General features: G+C 43.1%; 1 protein-coding gene across 1 annotated transcript in view; it reads left to right on the plus strand.

Annotated features, from left to right (window-relative positions):
• pitpnm3 (PITPNM family member 3) overlaps window positions 1–20,031 on the plus strand; it is a gene marked incomplete at its 5' end in the record, with an annotated part of 96,142 nt that overhangs the window by 21,252 nt on the left and 54,859 nt on the right. Inside the window, 2 exons of the mRNA XM_080771986.1 lie at window positions 538–633; window positions 17,464–17,571. Of these exons, the coding sequence (XP_080628112.1) occupies window positions 538–633; window positions 17,464–17,571 (204 nt within the window). The remainder of the gene's footprint in view (window positions 1–537; window positions 634–17,463; window positions 17,572–20,031) is intronic.

The raw sequence follows: 20,031 nt of genomic DNA on the forward strand, positions 1-20,031 counted from the left end.
AAAAGCGAGGCTGAAGGATGGGAATCAATGAGACGGACGGAAGGACACGCACGCACTCGCATGCTCACAAGGATGCACTGACATAGTCAGCCTTTGCGGAGACATCTTTATTTAAAGGGTGTTCAGTAGAAAAGAAAATCTAAAACCTGAATAATGGAGTTAGCTGGTTTCTGCTGGACAGCGATGATATGATAGTGGAATATAATAAATAGATAATATCCATGGTTGTTATCTAAGGGGTGATTTGAGTGCCTTAACAACATCTAAAGAACAGTCCAATTGGTGCTCTTGTTCTATTAAAGACCATCCATGTCTCTTGCTTTGGAGCTCTAATTTTGCACAATACGGTTATTTAGAAATGAGAAATGGAAGTAAAAGAGCAGATGAATGAAAAGAGATGAAAAAAAGACACCCATTCCTTTGTATGTTGACATCTCTGATTAACTATCATAGCTACAGATAAATCTCTCTGATAGACTGTCATTACTGATCCTGTCTGTGAAACTGATGATTTTCTATATTTCATCTGCCCCACAGCCTCATCACGAAAGCACAGTGCCTCTCACTGGCGCATACAGAACATTGCACAAGAATCCATCGACAGCTCAGATGACGAGTTTTTTGATGCAAAAGGTTGGTAAATATTGTTTTTAATTGAACACGGGTTCATAGTTTGGCCCAATTTCTGTTATTCACTAATCCGTCCTGCTGCACGTGCCCAGAAAACTGCAGGAATGGCAGCCAGAGGCCAGTTATTCTACATTCTCTGAACCTCTGCTGGCATTTCTTAAAGCTGTTAATGGGAAAGCAAAAACAATCATAGTATTGAGTCACAAGTTGGGGGATTTGCAGGCAGTTGCAGTCGGGGGTAGTGGTTAGAATCTACTGTAGATGATTGCTGTTTTTATTGACTCCTGATAGTAGAGGCTCCAGGAGTGGTCTACACTCACCCCCCTTTTTTCCCCTGATTTTACAAAAGGTCCCTTTAGCTGCCACTTCAATATATGTGAATGGATACCTGTGAATGGATACCTACAATGCCAATCTAGACCTCTGTACTGTATATAGAACACTGTACTGCATCTCAACTAAACTCAACACAAAATGGATTTAAGAGCACATTTAAAATGACCAGGTCACCCAAAGTGCTGTACAAGTTAATTATTTTCTTTCTAGGTCTGTATATATACGGACCCGCCGCTAGGGGATGCTAGCGGACCTTATCAGCCAGTTCCGTATATATATATAATGGTTGAGCCCCAGGGCAGCAATATTTTCACTACACGTTCTCTTAAAGTGAACGCGTATGGTGGCACTGGGAACTTCATGAATGCTAATAGCTAGCAGCAGATTAAGTGTTAATACAATCCCGCCGAAAAACGTAACATTCGTTAACACGGGTGCCGGAGTTGTCGAGCGCTTTTACTCTGAAAGCCATGAACCGGAAACACTTTCCTGAAAAAGTTGACTTTACAAAGTTGACGTTACATCCCGATCATTTTAATTTATACGATATATGATGTTGAACGTTGGGATATCCTTTTTTTTTTTTTTATAATGTATTTATTTTCCTTTTTTACACACAAATGACAATACAAACATACAGAAAACAACAATGATCATTACAAGACAATACAATTACTAATATAAACAAAACACAACAACAGCACTACTCCTCTTCAGCTCCATCCATTAAGTGTAACGGGGGGATATCCTGGCATATAATAATCATTCTTGAATTAATCCTTCCGGCCAAACGGTTAAAATACAATTGAAACAGAAAGAAAAAAGTGCTTTAAAGTGCTCTAAACAAACATTATAAATCACACTCGTGTGAAGTGAGGGGCGCTCTTATCATCACATGATCATACTGTCTTCGATTTTCGTGGTGTACACACACACAGTGACACACACACACACACACACACACACACACACACATTTCGATTTCTTTATTTGAATCCACAAATTACAACTCATTTTACAAGGAAACAAATATAACAGGGTTGACAGTTCATGTTCACTTAAGGATACACATGGCACCTCCTTCTCCACACAGACAAACTGCCTATAACAGCCGAAACAGAACAGTAAGTTGTTTGGCTTTGCTTTTTGTCATGCCAGCTATTCTTAGACCACTCATGGTCAGTTTATGCACATGGCCCAGGCTTCCGAATATCAGTATGGCAAATCTACAGCGATACCCCAAGTTTGTTATACTTCCAAGTAATGGTTGATACTTAGAATATTTATCTTGGAATGCCTGGTCCATGTACAAATAAAAGACACAGCCCACCTCCAGAATCAGGACCTCCTTGTGACTGGTGTCAACAAAGACAACATCAGGTGTATTGGGGATGTTAGCAAAGACATCGTATGCAGCTAAACCAATCTGGTAACACTCTTGAATGTTTATACATTGCTGCACTAGATGGCACATACTTTCGAACTGCATCAGACACTAGGTCAACAATCCGGTCGTGGCGAGCAATATACAAGTTTTTGTATGCACTACATCCATTTGTTATGTATGCGATGGATTCTAGGTGTTGTTCAGAATCATGATGGTTTATACACTTATACAGAGTGGAGTGTGGGTGTCGGGATACCAGATTGACAGATTGTACTTGGGTGGTAATACTTGCAGTCTTGCTTTGATGATGAATTTTAAAACATCCTCCCCAATAGCAGCATTTCTGTACATCGAATGTGAAACAGAGTGATCAGCTGAATCAACACAGGCCAACTTTCCCTGCAGTCGAAGGCCACGCCAATATTCTTTGGCTTCAGTCTGTTTCGTGCTAAGCAGAACCCTTCTTGCTGTTTCTTCCTGTAGTCTAGTGTCCGCTCCCTGGTGGGTGAGGGTAGCCTTCACAACCACGCTGGAGTCTGTAATTAATCCATCAGAGATGGGCACATTTTCGTTGTTTTTTGCCCATTTTAGCTGGACTCCTGGACACACACACACACACACACACACACACACACACACACGCACACACACAAAGCTGGGCATACGAGGGGCTAGCACCAATCAAAGGTCCATAGACTTGGCTGCCACATGATGTAATATCAAAAGCCAGAAAATGGCTCTGGTTGTGTTTGTATTGCAGTATAAGGCTTATGGTGATTACAGAGGTGTCTGCAGGCGAACCTAGTGCATAAACAGCAGGAACACGCGCAGCAAGACAGTGGGGTAAATCGCCTTGGCAATCGATGCTTCTAGGAGACAGGCTTAATGTGTTGCTTCTCTTATCATTCTTGTCACCCCGATGACCTTGGGATACATCACTGAGGATACGTCCCAGGTGCATCCATGCGATATATTTTTGTTATAGTTATCTAGGTTCTCGGTTGTTCCTTTCCCTACGATTTCAATTTGGGATTTGTTAACCCTGCATGCATCCATTATCTACTGCAAATTGTCATACCCTCGAGTCTCAAATTGGATTTCAGATTGGAGAGAAATACAGTGTGTTGGAGAAATGAAATTAGAACATAGCCTACCAGCTTCTCGCTCTCTCTCTCTCTCTCTCTCCCTGTCTAGAACAGTTTGTTGAGATGTGGGGGCATGAGAACCTCCTGTGTAGCATATTGACTCACTGGTTTTATCTCTTTAGAAAAGAAAAGACAAAAAAAAAAAATGTTTTTTTCAATATTATTGTGATTACCCAAAGCATGTAATTTCTAGAAATGTCACAAAAGATGTCTGTCTGTCTGTCTCACTCAGTGTGTGTGTGTGTGTGTGTGTGTGTGTGTGTGTGTGTGTGTGTGTGTGTGTCTGTCAGTCTCTCTTTGTCTCTCTCGCTCTCTGCGTCTGTCTTCCTCTCATTCTGTGCCTTTCACTTTCTCTGTGTTTCAGCTCAAGGCTGTCTCTCTCACTCACAACATATTTTTTGGTCTCTCTTCTGTGTGTTAGCAGCACAAAGTGAATGTTTGCAACACAGAGACCATGCATACTTAACGTGAAGTGTGTCATCTTTATCACAGCTGTCACATTGCAGAATCAAATACCCACTGTGTGACTGCTTTCATTGCAGCTATACCAGTGGACCAGCATCGCTGGGCCAAAGATAACGGAGCATATGGTGTTTAATCACACTATACCTTGCACAATAGTGATGCACGGGCTACCTTTTTTCATAACCCTCCCATCCCGGCGCAGGTCGCTTGTTATGAGAGAAAGAGAGAGAGATACAAGAGAGAGATACGAGAGAGAGAGAGAGACCTTTAAAGAAGAGAGAGAGAGGGGACGTCGTCCCTGTTTCCTGTGAGGCGTAACAAATTATTTGAATGAACAGTATAACACTTATAACACAACCCGCGGGACCTGCGTCCGCGCATCACTATTGCACAGTATTTCACAGTTAGTCATGAAATTCCTGCATCCTTAAAACCCAATGTAACAAGCTAAGAAACGGTGTAATTGCCATGACCAAATCAGCCAAAAGTAACTTTATCAATGATAAAGCCGAGGAAATCAAAAACAATCCTCGGGAGCTCTGGAAGCTACTAAACAACCAACTAGGCTGTGGTCAGAAACTTAAAACCAGGTTTACTAACATAAACATCAAATCAAATAACACCCTCATCACTGACAAGGTTGATGTAGCCAATCACTTGAACATCTTCTTTACAAACATTGCAACAATGCTGGTTAACAAACTGCCCTCCCACTCTGGGCGTTTTGGTGTAGAGCACATCAAAGGCTTCTACAAAAACCTAGGTGTTTGTAAAGATGATTTTAAAATGACAATGGTAACAACTGAGGAGGTACTTAAGAAACTGAGTGCCCTCCAACCCCACAAGGCCACTGGCCATGACAATATTCCCTCCAAATTTCTCAGAGACTCAGCCATTTCCATAGCTCCAGTCATCACCCACATAGTTAACCTCTCCATCAAACAAGGACAGGTCCCCAGAGATTTTAAACTGGCCAAAGTAACCCCCCTGTACAAAAAAGGGAGCAAATTAGAACCCGGCAACTACCGCCCTATTTCTATTCTAAGCTCCATCTCGAAAGTGATGGAAAAAATAGTCTATGAACAGGTTGAAAAGTATCTTGCCACTAATAAATTGTTGTACGAGTTCCAATCTGGTTTCAGAACATCCCACTCCACTGACACATGCCTTCTCTATTTGAGCGACCACATCAAACACGAGGTGGATGCTGGAAAATACTGCGGCATGGTCATGCTGGACCTCCAAAAGGCTTTTGACACCGTGAACCACTCCATACTGGTTAACAAGCTTAAAGCTATTGGTTTTGATAGCACATCAGTGAGCTGGATGCAATCCTACCTGGAGGGGAGAGAACAGATGGTGGAAGTGAACGGAACACTGTCCCCCCCCCTCCCAGTGAGCTGTGGCGTCCCACAAGGAAGCATACTAGGGCCTTTACTGTTCCTAATATATGTAAACGACATGACTTCAGCTTGTGACTGCAACTTGTTCCTGTTCGCAGACGACTCAGCACTGCTGGTCTCGGACAGGAACAAACTGCAGGTTGAAAAGACCCTCAGCTCTGAACTCGGTAGAATCTGCACCTGGCTCGCTGATAACAAACTATCCTTACACCTGGGAAAAACTGAATCCATTCTCTTCGGATCAAATAGTAATCTCAAAAAGGCAGATGGCTTCTTGGTTAGAGTTGGTGATGATATTATCACACGGAAGGATCAAATTACCTACCTAGGTTCCATCCTGGAGGCCAATCTTTCCGGTGATAAGATGGCCACCAACGTAATCAAAAAAGTCAATCAAAGAACAAGATTCCTCTACAGGATCTCCTCACTGGTCGACAAAAACACCTTGAAGACCTTAACAGGAGCCCTTGTACAAGGTTTCTTTGACTATGCATCCACCTCCTGGTACCACAGCACCTCAAAGGCCCTTAAAACAAGGCTCCAGACCTCCCAAAACAAACTGGTCAGGCTCCTACTTGGCCTCACCCCCCGAACCCACCTCACCCCTGCCCACTTTGACAGGCTGGGATGGCTTAGGGTCGACGACAGAGTAAAGCATCTTGCAATGGGTCTGGTCCACAAGATTAGATACACCACCAAGATACCCATGTACCTGTCTAAATACTTCCTTAATGTAAACGAAGTCCACACCCACAACACCAGAGGGAGTGCAACAAATCATGTACAACCCAGATTCGGCACAAACAAGGGACTAAATTCTTTTCGCTCCTATGCGACCAAAATGTGGAACGCCCTACCAACAGTCATTAAGACATGTGAATCCCTTGGCTCCTTCAAAACTGCTCTCAAAGGGCACCTACGGATGGCTGCAATTCGAAACTGGCCTCTGTAAAAGCTGAATTTGTATCTGGATTGTACTATGTTTTTGTATGGACGTGGTGTTGGGTGCCTGCACATATGCACACATGGCATCAACGCATGGTGTTGTGTGCAGGCGCCCTACACTCTGTCTTTGTACTATGGATTGTACTATGTTTCTGTATGGACGTGGTGTTGGGTGCCTGCACATATGCACACATGGCATCAACGCATGGTGTTGTGTGCAGGCGCCCTACACTCTGTCTTTCGTTTTCTTTTCTTTTATCCCCCTGTTCCCCTCACTGTATATATACTTTTTTTCCCTTTTCGCTTCCTATATGATGAATTCCTGTTCTGTTCTTTAACTACATAGAAGTGTCTATTTGTTTGTCTCTAAATGTTTTGATGAATTGAACAATGTGGACCCTGTTGTAAACAAGTGTAAGGCTTAATTGGGTCGTCCACTCACAGTTAACAGTCTTTGTATTGAGTTTGTGCTTGAAATGTACTGTAATTCTGCAAACTGTTAATAAAGATTTCAATCAATCAATCAAAATCCCTTCCCGAAAGCTGAAGGGAAGGAAAGAGAGAGAGAGAGATAATAGAGAGAGGTAATACTTGCAGTCTTACTTTGATGATGAATTTTAAAACATCCTCCCCAATAGCAGCATTTCTGTACATCGAATGTGAAACAGAGTGATCAGCTGAATCAACACAGGCCAACTTTCCCTGCAGTCGAAGGCCACGCCAATATTCTTTGGCTTCAGTCTGTTTCGTGCTAAGCAGAACCCTTCTTGCTGTTTCTTCCTGTAGTCTAGTGTCCGCTCCCTGGTGGGTGAGGGTAGCCTTCACTACCACGCTGGAGTCTGTAATTAATCCATCAGAGATGGGCACATTTTCGTAGTTTTTTGCCCATTTTAGCTGGACTCCTGGACACACACACACACACACACACACACACACACACAAAGCTGGGCATACGAGGGGCTAGCACCAATCAAAGGTCCATAGACTTGGCTGCCACATGATGCAGAAAAAAAGCCAGAAAATGGCTCTGGTTGTGTTTGTATTGCAGTATAAGGCTTATGGTGATTACAGAGGTGTCTGCAGGCGAACCTAGTGCATAAACAGCAGGAACACGCGCAGCAAGACAGTGGGGTAAATCGCCTTGGCAATCGATGCTTCTAGGAGACGGGCTTAATGGGTTGCACAAACACAAACATTGAATGCCATTGACAATGAATGGCCAGCTTTGAGTGTTTGTGTAAACACAAACATTGCGTTTGTCCCGCAAATTGTGATTGGCCGGAATGAGGTGATGACATATGTTGATGAGAGCGCCCCTCAATTCACACGGGTGTTTATTGTCCTGACATCATTCGCTCATCCCCTGGTTTGCGGAAGTAAATTCTCTCAATGGAGAATAACATTGGGTCATCTTAAAATCGTCTCATATAAGCATTGTGATCCAAAAACAAACAAACTGTCTCAGCGATATTGTTGGGGAGGTGTATCTGTATTATTTATGACAGTCACTCATATTTGATACACACTGTTTCTAGTTAAATATTAACTAATTTCGGCGGCAGTAACATTAGAGTTTTCGCGCAGTTGATTCTTCATATATAGTGAAACCACCAAGATCTTTTGTTTATTTTTGGAACACATGACCCATGAATACATGAGTATTGCTGTCGGTACATTTCTTCGGGTGTTTGGAAGGTGTGTGAAGGACCACCTCCAACGTCCTATCGGCGGGGAACCTTTTTTGGTCTTGGCACAGCTGAGAATATCCAAGTTCAGCTCCTTTTCTGCTGCAGTAGTGTCTTCCCAAAATTGCTGGAATCCTCCACAAAGAGATGTTATGTCTCATCATCATCTGCGTATATCCAACATGCCTCTACTAGCGTTCTGAAGGTGGTGGTTTTGGAGTGCAGCATTGACTTTTTCCATGCACGAAAAAAAAAGTCAGCATGAGTTGCAAAGAGAAAAAGCTGCTAAACGTCTGTACGTGCAAAATGCCCACATTTGCATGACGATGTTCTTGTAGTTGTTGTTGTTCTTGTAGTATACTATGTACTTTCAGTTTGCTGTGATGTTTATTTTTTGCATTATTGTTACTTCTGTGGGAAGATTACATAATAGAGTTTGGACAAAGCACAAAGCAACAGATTATTCAGAGTTGCATTGCACTTGTGTTCTTCCAACTGCATACCAACTGATTGGACGTTTATTATAGCTGTGGAAAGAACTGGCAGTGTAATAATGAGTTTCCTCATCCATCTTTCAGGAGACATCTCATTATTCTTATGTAATGATTCCACAACACTTGGAACTTGATTAAACTCCAGATGCAAGTAGAGAGTAGCAATTCATTCTCTACTTGCATTGCATGGGGTTAATTCAATCTGTACCAATTGTACATGCCACAAAATGTCAATGTCCCATCTTTGAAGCATATTGGAATAACTTTGCGGCGCCCCGGTGTTATCAAAAACGTTGTAAACCTTTCATGCCACATGAAAGAATCCCAATTTGAATGAACAAAAACCAGGTCCTCTTCAAGAGCAAACCATTTGAAAAGACACAACAGTGCGACATTAGAAGAGAAGGACAAAACATTTGAAATGTGCCATTGCTAGGTAACGCGTGCAAACATGTGAAACTGTGTCCCACAAAGAAGGCACAGAACAGCACATGCCGACAACTAACCATATTATTCTCACTATGAAAACTTTCTCAAAAGGGAACCAGAACCAGGTCATAAAAGCCTGTTGAAAATGTGTTCTGCTTCATTTGCCTGCCAATTGAAAGACAGTATAGTGCTCGTCTTTGATGCATTTATTATTCTTCTGAACCACTTAAAGCTGCTATAAGCAAAAATGTAATGATTATTATTATTTTTTTTTTATTCAGACAGCCAGCAATGAGTAAAATGCTCCCAACAAAAATGTAGTCTCTGTGACACATCTAGGGGCCACAATCGGCATTCAAAGATGTTCCTAGAAGCTTTGCCATTGGTCAAAAAAAAACAAAAAACGGTTGAAATGACTAACCAGACAGGCAAATCGACCAATGACAAAGCTTCTAGGAAAATCTTTGAATGCAGATTGCTGCCCCTAGATGTGTCACAGAGACTAAAATGTTTTGACATAATGCTTATAGCAGCTTTAAACCCCAACAGATAGTAAAAATGGTTGATCTACAAGCTCACAGTGTCGTATCACCATGCAGTCAAAACTTAGACGCAGACAAACTCAAATGGTCATAAAGTGTAAAAAATCTATACAAATATTATGGGAAAAAAAGGTTCTAAATGGACAATTTGTAAGTACTTTATATTTGAAATCTGAATGTTTCTATATACGTAAAAGTTGTAAATGTAGCGAGCGCCAAAAACAGGGTGCAGTTACTTCATGACTCTCGTATGAATACGAGAGTCATGAACCATGGCTACACATGACCATGCTGCTCACCTTTTCACTATAGTATAACTATTTGCTGTCGAGAAAGAAACTCCTATATTTTATTTTTAAATGTGACTGGAGGATAAACCCTAGCCTGATTGAACCACTCTCCGTTGAAATCGCATTGCATTAATTTAATGCGATGGTTAAAACAAGGATATTAACCCCCCTGAGATGCATCATCTCATTTTCGAGGGAAACAATCACACAACAAATCAACAATATGTATTATATGGTGTAAATGTAAGCTTTGTGATTCAATGCTTTACTTGTACACTGAGTTGTACACTGAGTTAACCCATTAAGGCCATCTGTGTGTGACCTTAGCTTTTAACCACTTAACTTTAGCCATTGGAAAAATAGCAGATATACAAGCTCATAGTGCCGCACTTCCAAGCTGCATGCAGGAGCTGTTCAAGCCAGGGGAACCGCCATATTCAAGACAATTAAGGCAAGGGCCAACACTAAACGCAGATGCATATCAGTCATTGGAGTAAAAATGTGGAACTCACTAGATAATGAACTTAAAATGTCCAGCTCAATAAAAACATTCAACAAACTATATAAAGCAAAGGTCATTGATAGAGCAATAAGAATAAATGAATAGTAATGTATATTATATATTGTATATAATATAGTATATTAATATAATGTGTATTGTAGTATACTAGAATTTCGCCGGCCTTTGGCCGGCGAATCCTAGTTACATTGCAGCACAATATGGGAAGAAGGAAATTGCGAGTTGACAGACTCCACTTCATGTTTCAGCTGTGTTTTTAAACTCAGTAGTGTGCCCTGCACATGTAGTAACGGATGGGTTATAAATTATTATAATAACAGAAAGTGTTTTTTATTTCTCATAAATAAGCAAACATGGTGAAACAACTACAGTCACAGAGAGCAGTGGCAAGGTAGCTGCTGCCTGCTAACGATGCAAACAACAGCCTTGCCTGTCGTGTGTGTGTGTGTGTGTGGGGGGGGGGGGATAGCACTAATTTTCGACATTTTACTGTGTCATAAATATTTACATCTGTAGCCTATATTGTGATTACATTTGACCGTACATTTGACTCTTGTGTTATATTCTTGTGAAATATTCAGTAAAGTATTGTGGTGAAATATTCACCCCAAGTTGATAAGATATGCAGAGAATATAATACCAAGAAGCCCCAGTTTGAAATGCATTAGGCCACAGACCCCCATTTGATACCATTTGCTCTCTGGGAAAAGCAGGGTCCATTTGGTTCCATTTGTATGCTCTTGGAGTATGATGACTGTGCTAACAGTATTATCATCAAATATGTCTCAGTTTGAAGATTCAAAAAAACATATTTCATATGTGTGAGCTTGTAAAGTCGAACGTTCAACCTAGAGACAGTGTTGCCAAGTCTGATCATTATAAGCTACTTTGGACTTGTTTATCTATTGGTAGTCCTTGACATGGAAATGTTTGAGTTCCACTGCTCTGAAACAACATTAGACAACAAAGTGTGACAGTCAACACTATAATTGATTATTTTAAGACTAATTTCCGGACCATTTCTGATTTACCTACTTTGAACTGGCCTATTAACATTTTTATAGACCTGGTTGCTTGTTTCACTCTCACATCCACGATATGTGGCAACCCTGGTCCCTGGTTTGTTTTGCGTGTGGATGTTGTTTTGTGTTGCTTTAGCATCTTTAGCACAGTATCTATCACAGGGTGCAGCAGCTGCTGCTGTCATGAAAACGCAAGTTTCTGTCCCAGAAGCTCACGTTAGGTCTGCGCACACTGTACGTTGCTATGGCAAGCTGTCATCAAATGCTGCTAACGTTGTGGTCAGCACTGTTAGCATGTGTGCTATCAGGCAAAAGCTGAGATAGATATAAAACTACTGGCCAAAATGTCATACAAAACACAACCCCTCAAATCGGAATGTGATTGTGACCTACAGACCATCATGATTTGCTTGCTGGACCTATAAATAATTTATTTGCATTAAATTGCCACTCGCCTTAGCCTGCATGCCTATTCCTGTGTGCCTGTGTGTCTGTGTGTGTGTGTGTGTGTGTGTGTGTGCGCGTGTGCGCAAGACAGACGTGCGTGTGTGTGCAGGCTGAGAGCTGCTGACTGTGATTGACGTGTGAGCTGGATAAATCAGTGAGAGTTGGAAAAAGCGCACGCAGAGCCAACTCGCAGGCAGTGCCTCAGGCCAGATGCCTGAGAATCGGCACAGGATTCTCTGGGTCACCAGTGTTGGTGTGACACACACGGCTTCCACATTTAGCTTCATACTGGGTGAAAGTGGCGTTCCAAAAATTATTTTTCCCCTCGGAATTCTTATTCACAATGAGATGGAGTTGAGGTGTTTGTGTTTGCTTGCTGGAGCTATAATTAATGTATTTGCATTAAATGTCCACTCGCGCATCGAAGTAAAAAGCAAGATGGCCGATTGTGAGACTGAAAAGTAGCTGTGGGGGCGGGGCTGGAGGCTTAGAGTATATATACTCTATGGCTGGAGGGCCTATGAGAACACGGAGAAGTGTTGCCAGGTTTGCGAATTGTAAGCGAGTTGCAGTGTGTGTAAGTAGCGTGGTTAAAGTCCTTGTTTTCTGCCCCTGTTGTGGCAACAGAACATGTCGACCAGTTTCTGTCAACCGCTTGGCCACGTGACCAACTCCACAAATGTTAAATTAGATAGTTATATATCCTACAGTGTTGTTATAGTGGTGATGATCGTGGCGACAATGGTTGGCATTATTATTTATTAATATTAATATGTTGTTATTACCATCATTATAAACAAATAGTCAAAATGCTATGAGTCATAATACAAACTGTTTACATCAATGTAGCAAGTAATGCAAATATGTTTTCTTTTTTGTTTTGTTCTCCGTTTAGTTTTTTTCTGGTTTGATTTAGCTCTGTAATGTAATATTTGAAGCCTCGTGACAGCTCATTTTCTTTGTATATACATATACTGTGTACTTTTATTCTATTATATATATATATATATATATATATATATATATATATATATGGCTTGAACAGCTCCTGCATGCAGCTTGGAAGTGCGGCACTGAGCTTGTATATCTTCTATTTTTCCAATGGCTAAAGTTAAGTGGTTAAAAGCTAAGGTCACACAGATGGCCTTAATGGGTTAACTCAGTGTACAACTCAGTGTACAAGTAAAGCATTGAATCACAAAGCTTACATTTACACCATATAATACATATTGTTGATTTGTTGTGTGATTGTTTCCCTCGAAAATGAGATGATCCATCTCATCGGGGTTAATATCCTTATTTTAACCACTAACTCTTGAAATCGCATTAAATGAATGCAATGCGATTTCAAGGGAGAGTGGTTAAATATATATATATATATGTGTATTTAAAAAAAGCTTCGGCTTCAGCCCTAACCTTTTCGGCCTTGTAGATCTGCTTCTTTTTTTATCGTGAAAAATCTTTGAATATATATTCACAGCAAATGTTTTTAACTGAAATCTTTCAGTTCGTCCATGGAACAAAATATTCTGAGAGGGGGATTGGTGGCCAAATACCTATAATTTTGGGGGTCCTTGACATGAAAATGTTTTGAGAACCACTGGCATAGAATAACGACACTAGGGTTCAAGTGGTCACTAATTGAATCATTAACTCAATACCTCCATCCATATCGGCAAGCTGTGCCAACTCCAGCTTCCAGTTTGTCTTCATACAGCAGAGCAGATATAAATAGCTGTCAGCACCTCATGCCTGCATGGCTCCATCAGGCACCGCTGCTCTGTCACTGGTGAGCGAATCTTAATGGAGTACTTAACCCAATCTGCTTTCTCCTTTTTGTGCATATGAAGGAAGTAAGGAGCCAGTGAAAGGCCAATAAGCTTTATGCTCGCCCTGCCACTTTATTGAGATTATAATAGCCCCCCCCCCCACACACACACACACACACACACGCACAAACTCCCATGCCATATCTATATTAAACCCTCTGATTCAATTCCATTCAGGGTTCAATCACTGTACACACTACACAGTATCTTCATAAGCACATAAGCCAAGCTACGAGTTTTAGTTATTATTATTCTCATTCATCATTCATCAGTGACTATGCCTTCCAGCAACTCATGTGTGAATGAATTAATGAATGCATAAATGAACGAATTAATGAATATATGGTGAGTTTTCGTTTCTGGCTGCCTTTCGCAGCCCATTCCTTACAGCTTACGGGATTATTCAGACACAATTTACAATACACTATATGTCCTGTGCCAACACGCTGACACCAACATAATAAACAAAATAAATATCACACAATTGTCAGGCTAGAGACTAGAGTGGGGGGAAAGAGAGAGAGAGAGAGAGAGAGATAAAAGTAAGGAAAGAATGGATAGAAGGCAGACTTAAGTGTTTATCTTAGACAAGGTGATTTGAAATAGTGTAAATCAGTCAACATGACTTTGCATAATGTACCTAACCGTCCAGATGTTTGCATTCATTTAAGCTGTTCCCTCGATATAACCCATTACATCAATAAATTGCTCTGGGAGAGAGTGTTTTGTAGGCAAACTTTAAATGGAGTGGCCTTGAAGGAGTGTCTAGATCATTTTTAAATTACAATTTAGGCATTTAGCAGACGCTCTTAATTCAGAGCGATTAAAGTGATCCTACTAGATAGTGCACTTGCTTATCATCATAGTGCTATAGCAACAGCTTTTTGTGGTTTGACATAAAGTTACTAGAGGCCTAGTCTAGAGGTTGGCCCGCGTTGCGGCCCTCACTGATCCAACTGTGCCCACTCGTCCACCTGCCTACTCTCCGAGTTGTCCAGGTGCCCAATTGTCCATGTGCCCACTCATCCATGTGCCCAATCATCTACCGTAGGTGCCCAGTTGTCCAGATGCTCACAGGTGCCAAGTTGGTGATCCAACTGTGCCCACTCGTCCACCTGCCCACTTATCCACGTGCCCACTCGCCGAGTTGTCCAGGTACCCAGTTGTCCAGGTACCCAGTTGTCCAGGTGGCCACTTATCCAGGTACCCAGTTGTCCAGGTACCCAGTTGTCCAGGTACCCAGTTGTCCAGGCGGCCACTTATCCAGGTACCCAGTTGTCCAGGTACCCAGTTGTCCAGTTGTCCAGGCGGCCACTTGTCCAGGTACCCAGTTGTCCAGGTACCCAGATGTCCAGGTACCCAGTTGTCCAGGTACCCAGTTGTCCAGGTACCCAGTTGTCCAAGTGGCCACACGAAAATAATTAACATATGGACACTCACCCAATGCTAAAATATGCAGGAAAGTGGTACTGTATGCCATATGTTTGTACGTTCAACGTGACTTGCATAATACGAAGGGCGCATAACGAGGTCGCGGTTTAAGCTTATTAGAGCATACCACATGTTTCTAAGAGGTTTCATGATGGCACCCAGAAAGTGAGGGGGGGGGGGGGGGGGGAGGGAGGGAGAGACTATTTCAGCACCCACACCTGAACATGCATGCTGATCATCTCAAAATATGCATTGTTGTCAGAGCATTAACACTGGCAACGTGCTAAACTGATAACGTGGCGCAAAGCACCACATTTTCTGCTTGTTTATAAAAATCACACATGTGTGTAGGGAGTGTTGCAACTGTGGGGGTCCCCAGGGGGTCCCCGGAACATCCAGACCCCCAGGAACGCGCCCAGGGGGGGCGGTCCGGTTCCGTCGAGCCGCCCCGCGTCCCAAACGGTTGAGAAATGACTGAGTTACCAACTTACCGTGTGGGGGTCCCTAGGGTGTCCCTCTACTCTACTGTAGCCTACTGTACTGATATACTTGAAATCATCATATATACAGAGTTAATATGTATGTGTGTGTTAGGCTGCACAACAGTGACACCAAATGCTATTTTCGTGCTCAGACACAGCCAGGCACATACAAAACTACTTAATGAAGTGTTTGCACCACTTAAAAAGAAACAGGGCGGCTTTCATTACAATTCTCAAGCTTTTGCCTTTGTTTGTCCAGTCTGCCCTGCCGGTCCCTGTATGCTACATATTGACTTTTAGGCTAACATGGTAAAGTCACGTTTGTCCTAGTGATGACACCACCTTTTTATGTTTTCACTGTCCCAATCCTATCACCTTTGTTGCACCATGATGATGTAATGACAGTACTTTATCATATCCCTGCCCCATTTTCCCCATGCCTTTTCATACACACACAAAACCAGAGATTAGCACATCTGTAGTTATCTTTCTTTCCGTCCTGTACCAGGGCCAGACAGTACACCAGGGACAGACAGTACACCAGTACACCAGGGCCAGACAGTACACCAGGGCCAGACAGTACACCAGGGCCAGACAGTACACCAGGGCCAGACAGTACACCAGGGCCAGACAGTACACCAGTACACCAGGGCCAGACAGTACACCAGTAGACCAGGGCCAGACAGTACACCAGGGCCAGACAGTACACCAGTAGACCAGGGCCAGACAGTACACCAGGGCCAGACAGTACACCAGTAGACCAGGGCCAGACAGTACACCAGGGCCAGACAGTACACCAGTAGACCAGGGCCAGACAGTACACCAGGGCCAGACAGTACACCAGTAGACCAGGGCCAGACAGTACACCAGGGCCAGACAGTACACCAGTAGACCAGGGCCAGACAGTAGACCAGGGCCAGACAGTACACCAGGGCCAGACAGTACACCAGGGCCAGACAGTAGACCAGGGCCAGACAGTACACCAGGGCCAGACAGTACATTAGTACACCAGGGCCAGACAGTACACCAGGGCCAGGCAGGCAGCAGTGGCCGAACGGTTTGCGGAGCGGTCTTGATATCGGAAGGTCGCTAGTTCGTATCCCCGGACCGGCACGTTAAAATTACCACCGCTGAAGTGCCCTTGGACAAGGCATTGAACCTCTACCATGAAATGTTCTATGAGCAGGGCCTGGCTGTAAACAAGTTATTGAGCTTAGTCCAGTTACCCTGGGTAAACATAGTACCTTTCTTTCCTTTGCCAGACAGTACACCAGGGCCAGACAGTACACCAGGGCCAGACAGTACACCAGGGACAGACAGTACACCACACCAGGGCCAGACAGTGCACCAGGGACAGAAAGGCAACGACTCCCAATAGCGGAGGACAAGCGTGTCCATTAGCCTTGCTACTGTATCATTCAAATGGACAGAACTTGCACAATGGTGTCGGAGCTGCCAGCAGCAGTCAGTCAGAGAGAGAGGAGCGCGCATGAAGCATTTGTCAGACTGTATGAGTCTACCTGTCTCGGGCTCTGTCTCGATGGATGACGTTGTTGCAGCATCAGACGTGGTCAGTCGTGTTAGTCATGCTCATCCACACAAGTATTTGTGTGTGTTTTTTCCCCACTGTGACAGACATGGTCGTGCATGCATCCTCCTGACCTGTGTGTTTAATGATCCTTTGCTTTGAGTTTGAAGGACAGGGAGACATCCATGGTTTCCTTCTCATCCTTTTTTCTTTCTGTGTGTGCGTGTGCGTGTGTGTGTGTGTGTGTGTGTGTGTGTGTGTGTGTGTGTGTGTGTGTGTGTGTGTGTGTGTGTGTGTGTGTGTGTGTGTGTGTGTGTGTGTGTGTGTGTGTGTGTGTGTGTGTGTGTGTGTGTGTGTGTGTGTGTGTGTGTGTGTGTGTGTGTGTGTGTGTGTGTGTGTGTGTGTGTGTGTGTGTGTGTGTGTGTGTGTGTGTGTGCGTGCGTGTCTCAGCAGATGTGCTGGAGGGAAAGAGTGCCATCCTGCTGGGCATGAGCCAGTGGAACTCCAATGACCTGGTGGAGCAGATCGAAACTCTCGGGCACATGGATCACCAGTCGCAAGGTACGATGCACACACGCAAAAGCATGTGTACGCACACACGCACGCACGCACACGTACCAAAGCCTACACGGGTTGTGCAGTCGAGAGCGCTGTGCTTGGCCAGTCGCTGTGATTGACAGCCTAAACCTAACCCTAGCCTCGATACCCAGGCTTTCATTTTGTCTGCGCGAAAAATGAAAGCCTGGATTTACGCATGGGCTGCACTAAAAGTGGGATCGCTCCAAATGATGTGACGTCAGGGCTCTGAGCGGTGTGCACCCCTCAAAATAACACCGTGAGAAAATTATTACCAGTGGAATTCAAACGAGGCGAGGAAAATGAGGAGAATGGCTGAAGAACCCACCACACCGTCTAAGAAAAAAACCAACGTGTGCCGACTCTGTGGAAATAACTTTGACAGTCTGTTAGAATGGGGGAGGGGGGAGGGAGGAGAGACCGGGGCTGACGGACAGATCGGTGAACCAATCAGGGTGCGCGTTTTTCTGAGCCGCGGCCCTCCCATTTAGGCCAGAAATGTCTAGCGTTAGCTCAGGCTAACCTAACCCTAACCTTAACCTCAGTAAAACTATACCTAACCCTAACCTTAACCTCAGTAAAACTAAACCTAACCCTACCCCTAACCTTAACCTCAGTAAACTTAACTTGCCCGGGGGCGTGGTTATAAACACAACCCGTGTAGGAATTGGTATGTAGCGTCTCTGACATTTATAACAAACCAAACCGTTGGGCAAGTTATGGACATTTAAAAATGCTGCCTCTCGGCAAGATGGCCACCACGTCACTCTCCATTGGCCAGCAGTGCGGGTGAGCCTTCTAGCCTTTCATATATATATATCTATGATAGCGTTCACTTTTGACACAAAGCTCTCACCCAGCGGCATGAAAATACATTTCAAAAATAGGAATTGAAAACATCCCAAAAGCACATTCAAAATGTCAAATCAATGGAGAACAAAGTACTCACATTTCCACATTTGTATTGACATGAACCAATACAAGAGATACATTTATTCCCTGATCAACTCTATTCTTGACACAACCCAATTTCAGTGTTTATTGTTTACCACCAGCCCAAAATAAATCCAAACTCACTTCTGAGCAAGATAAAACAGAATACAAATTGGCCAGTAAGGAGACATTCAGAGCACCATGAATCATTCCTGCTAAGGTCATCACATTTCCACAGAAGATTGCACAAAATAATCACCTTGCCGTGTGTTGGCCACAGGCCATCTGCCCACTTTGTAGGCAGAACGCAGCAAACCTCCGATTGGGTTTCCAAAGCAATTTCACTTTTCTTTACTCCAGCCTGTATTATAGGCACTTCACGTGCAATTATTCTTTTATTCTTTTCCACTCTTTTGAACAGAGTAGGTTTGATTGCTTGATTTGCTTATTATCCAGGGTCCTGGTGAATCATGACTATAAAGCACTTTAGGTCACCCAGCTGTATATTGCAGTTATCCGTACTCGAACAGACATGCATACACACATATAGCTGTTTGCTGCTCGTGCACACACACACACACACACACACACACACACACACACACACACTCATTATATAGTATTATAGTATTATTATTATTTTCCACAGATTTCTTTTTAATTCATGGTCATGATTCACCAACCCTGGATGGCTTGATTCTAGGCTTAAAATAATGTATATACACATTTTAGTAAAGGTTATGCTCTGAGGCTTGACAGACTGAAGTGGCAGTTCTAGGGCCATGTAGGGATTAGAGTCCCTCCTACAAAGATGAAAGAAGAAGCTTGCTGTGTACTACAAGTGGCGTACAGTATCTGAACCTGGTAAGCTACTGTACTGCTGGTTAAATAAGATCTGGTTGCAAAAGGGGTGAAGTGTCCCTTTAAGTAAAAGTACCAATAACGCAATGTAGAAATACTCAAAATAAAATTAGGCCTACTGATGATACAGAATGGCTCAAGGGAAAGATCTTAAAATAATCCTATATTCATAATGTATTCATATATACATATATTCATAAAGGGACTGCGGCCCTTTGGGCCCTGGCAAGTGCTCCCATGCAGGGACCCCATCAGCGTTGATACAGTATGTCATCGAATATGGCCATAGCCATCGAAATGGAATCTGAAAGATACAGTACATCTCTGTCATATGACTACAGAGACGAGTTGTACTGATTTGCATGAGTTTTGAACAAAATCTGGAGTAGAAGCAAAAAGTGAGGAATAAGCAAATGGTGGAACATTTTCTGGAAATAGACGGGCCTATATTGTGTCGTGAGCCATATGACCTATGGTTCAAGACAAATGTGAAGCGTCCTGTTATAGTGCCACTATGAGGTCAATTTGAAAATGGTGGGGTCCTTGGCCTACTGGGAGGGAGTGTGCGTGCAACATTTCACGCTGATTGGCCCAGTGATGCCAGAGATTAGTTAAGTGTGGGTACTCGGGGACCCGCGAGGCGCTGGTCCC

This window comes from Protomyctophum bolini (assembly GCF_963924005.1).
Source record: "Protomyctophum bolini genome assembly, chromosome: 9".
NCBI lineage: Eukaryota > Metazoa > Chordata > Actinopteri > Myctophiformes > Myctophidae > Protomyctophum > Protomyctophum bolini.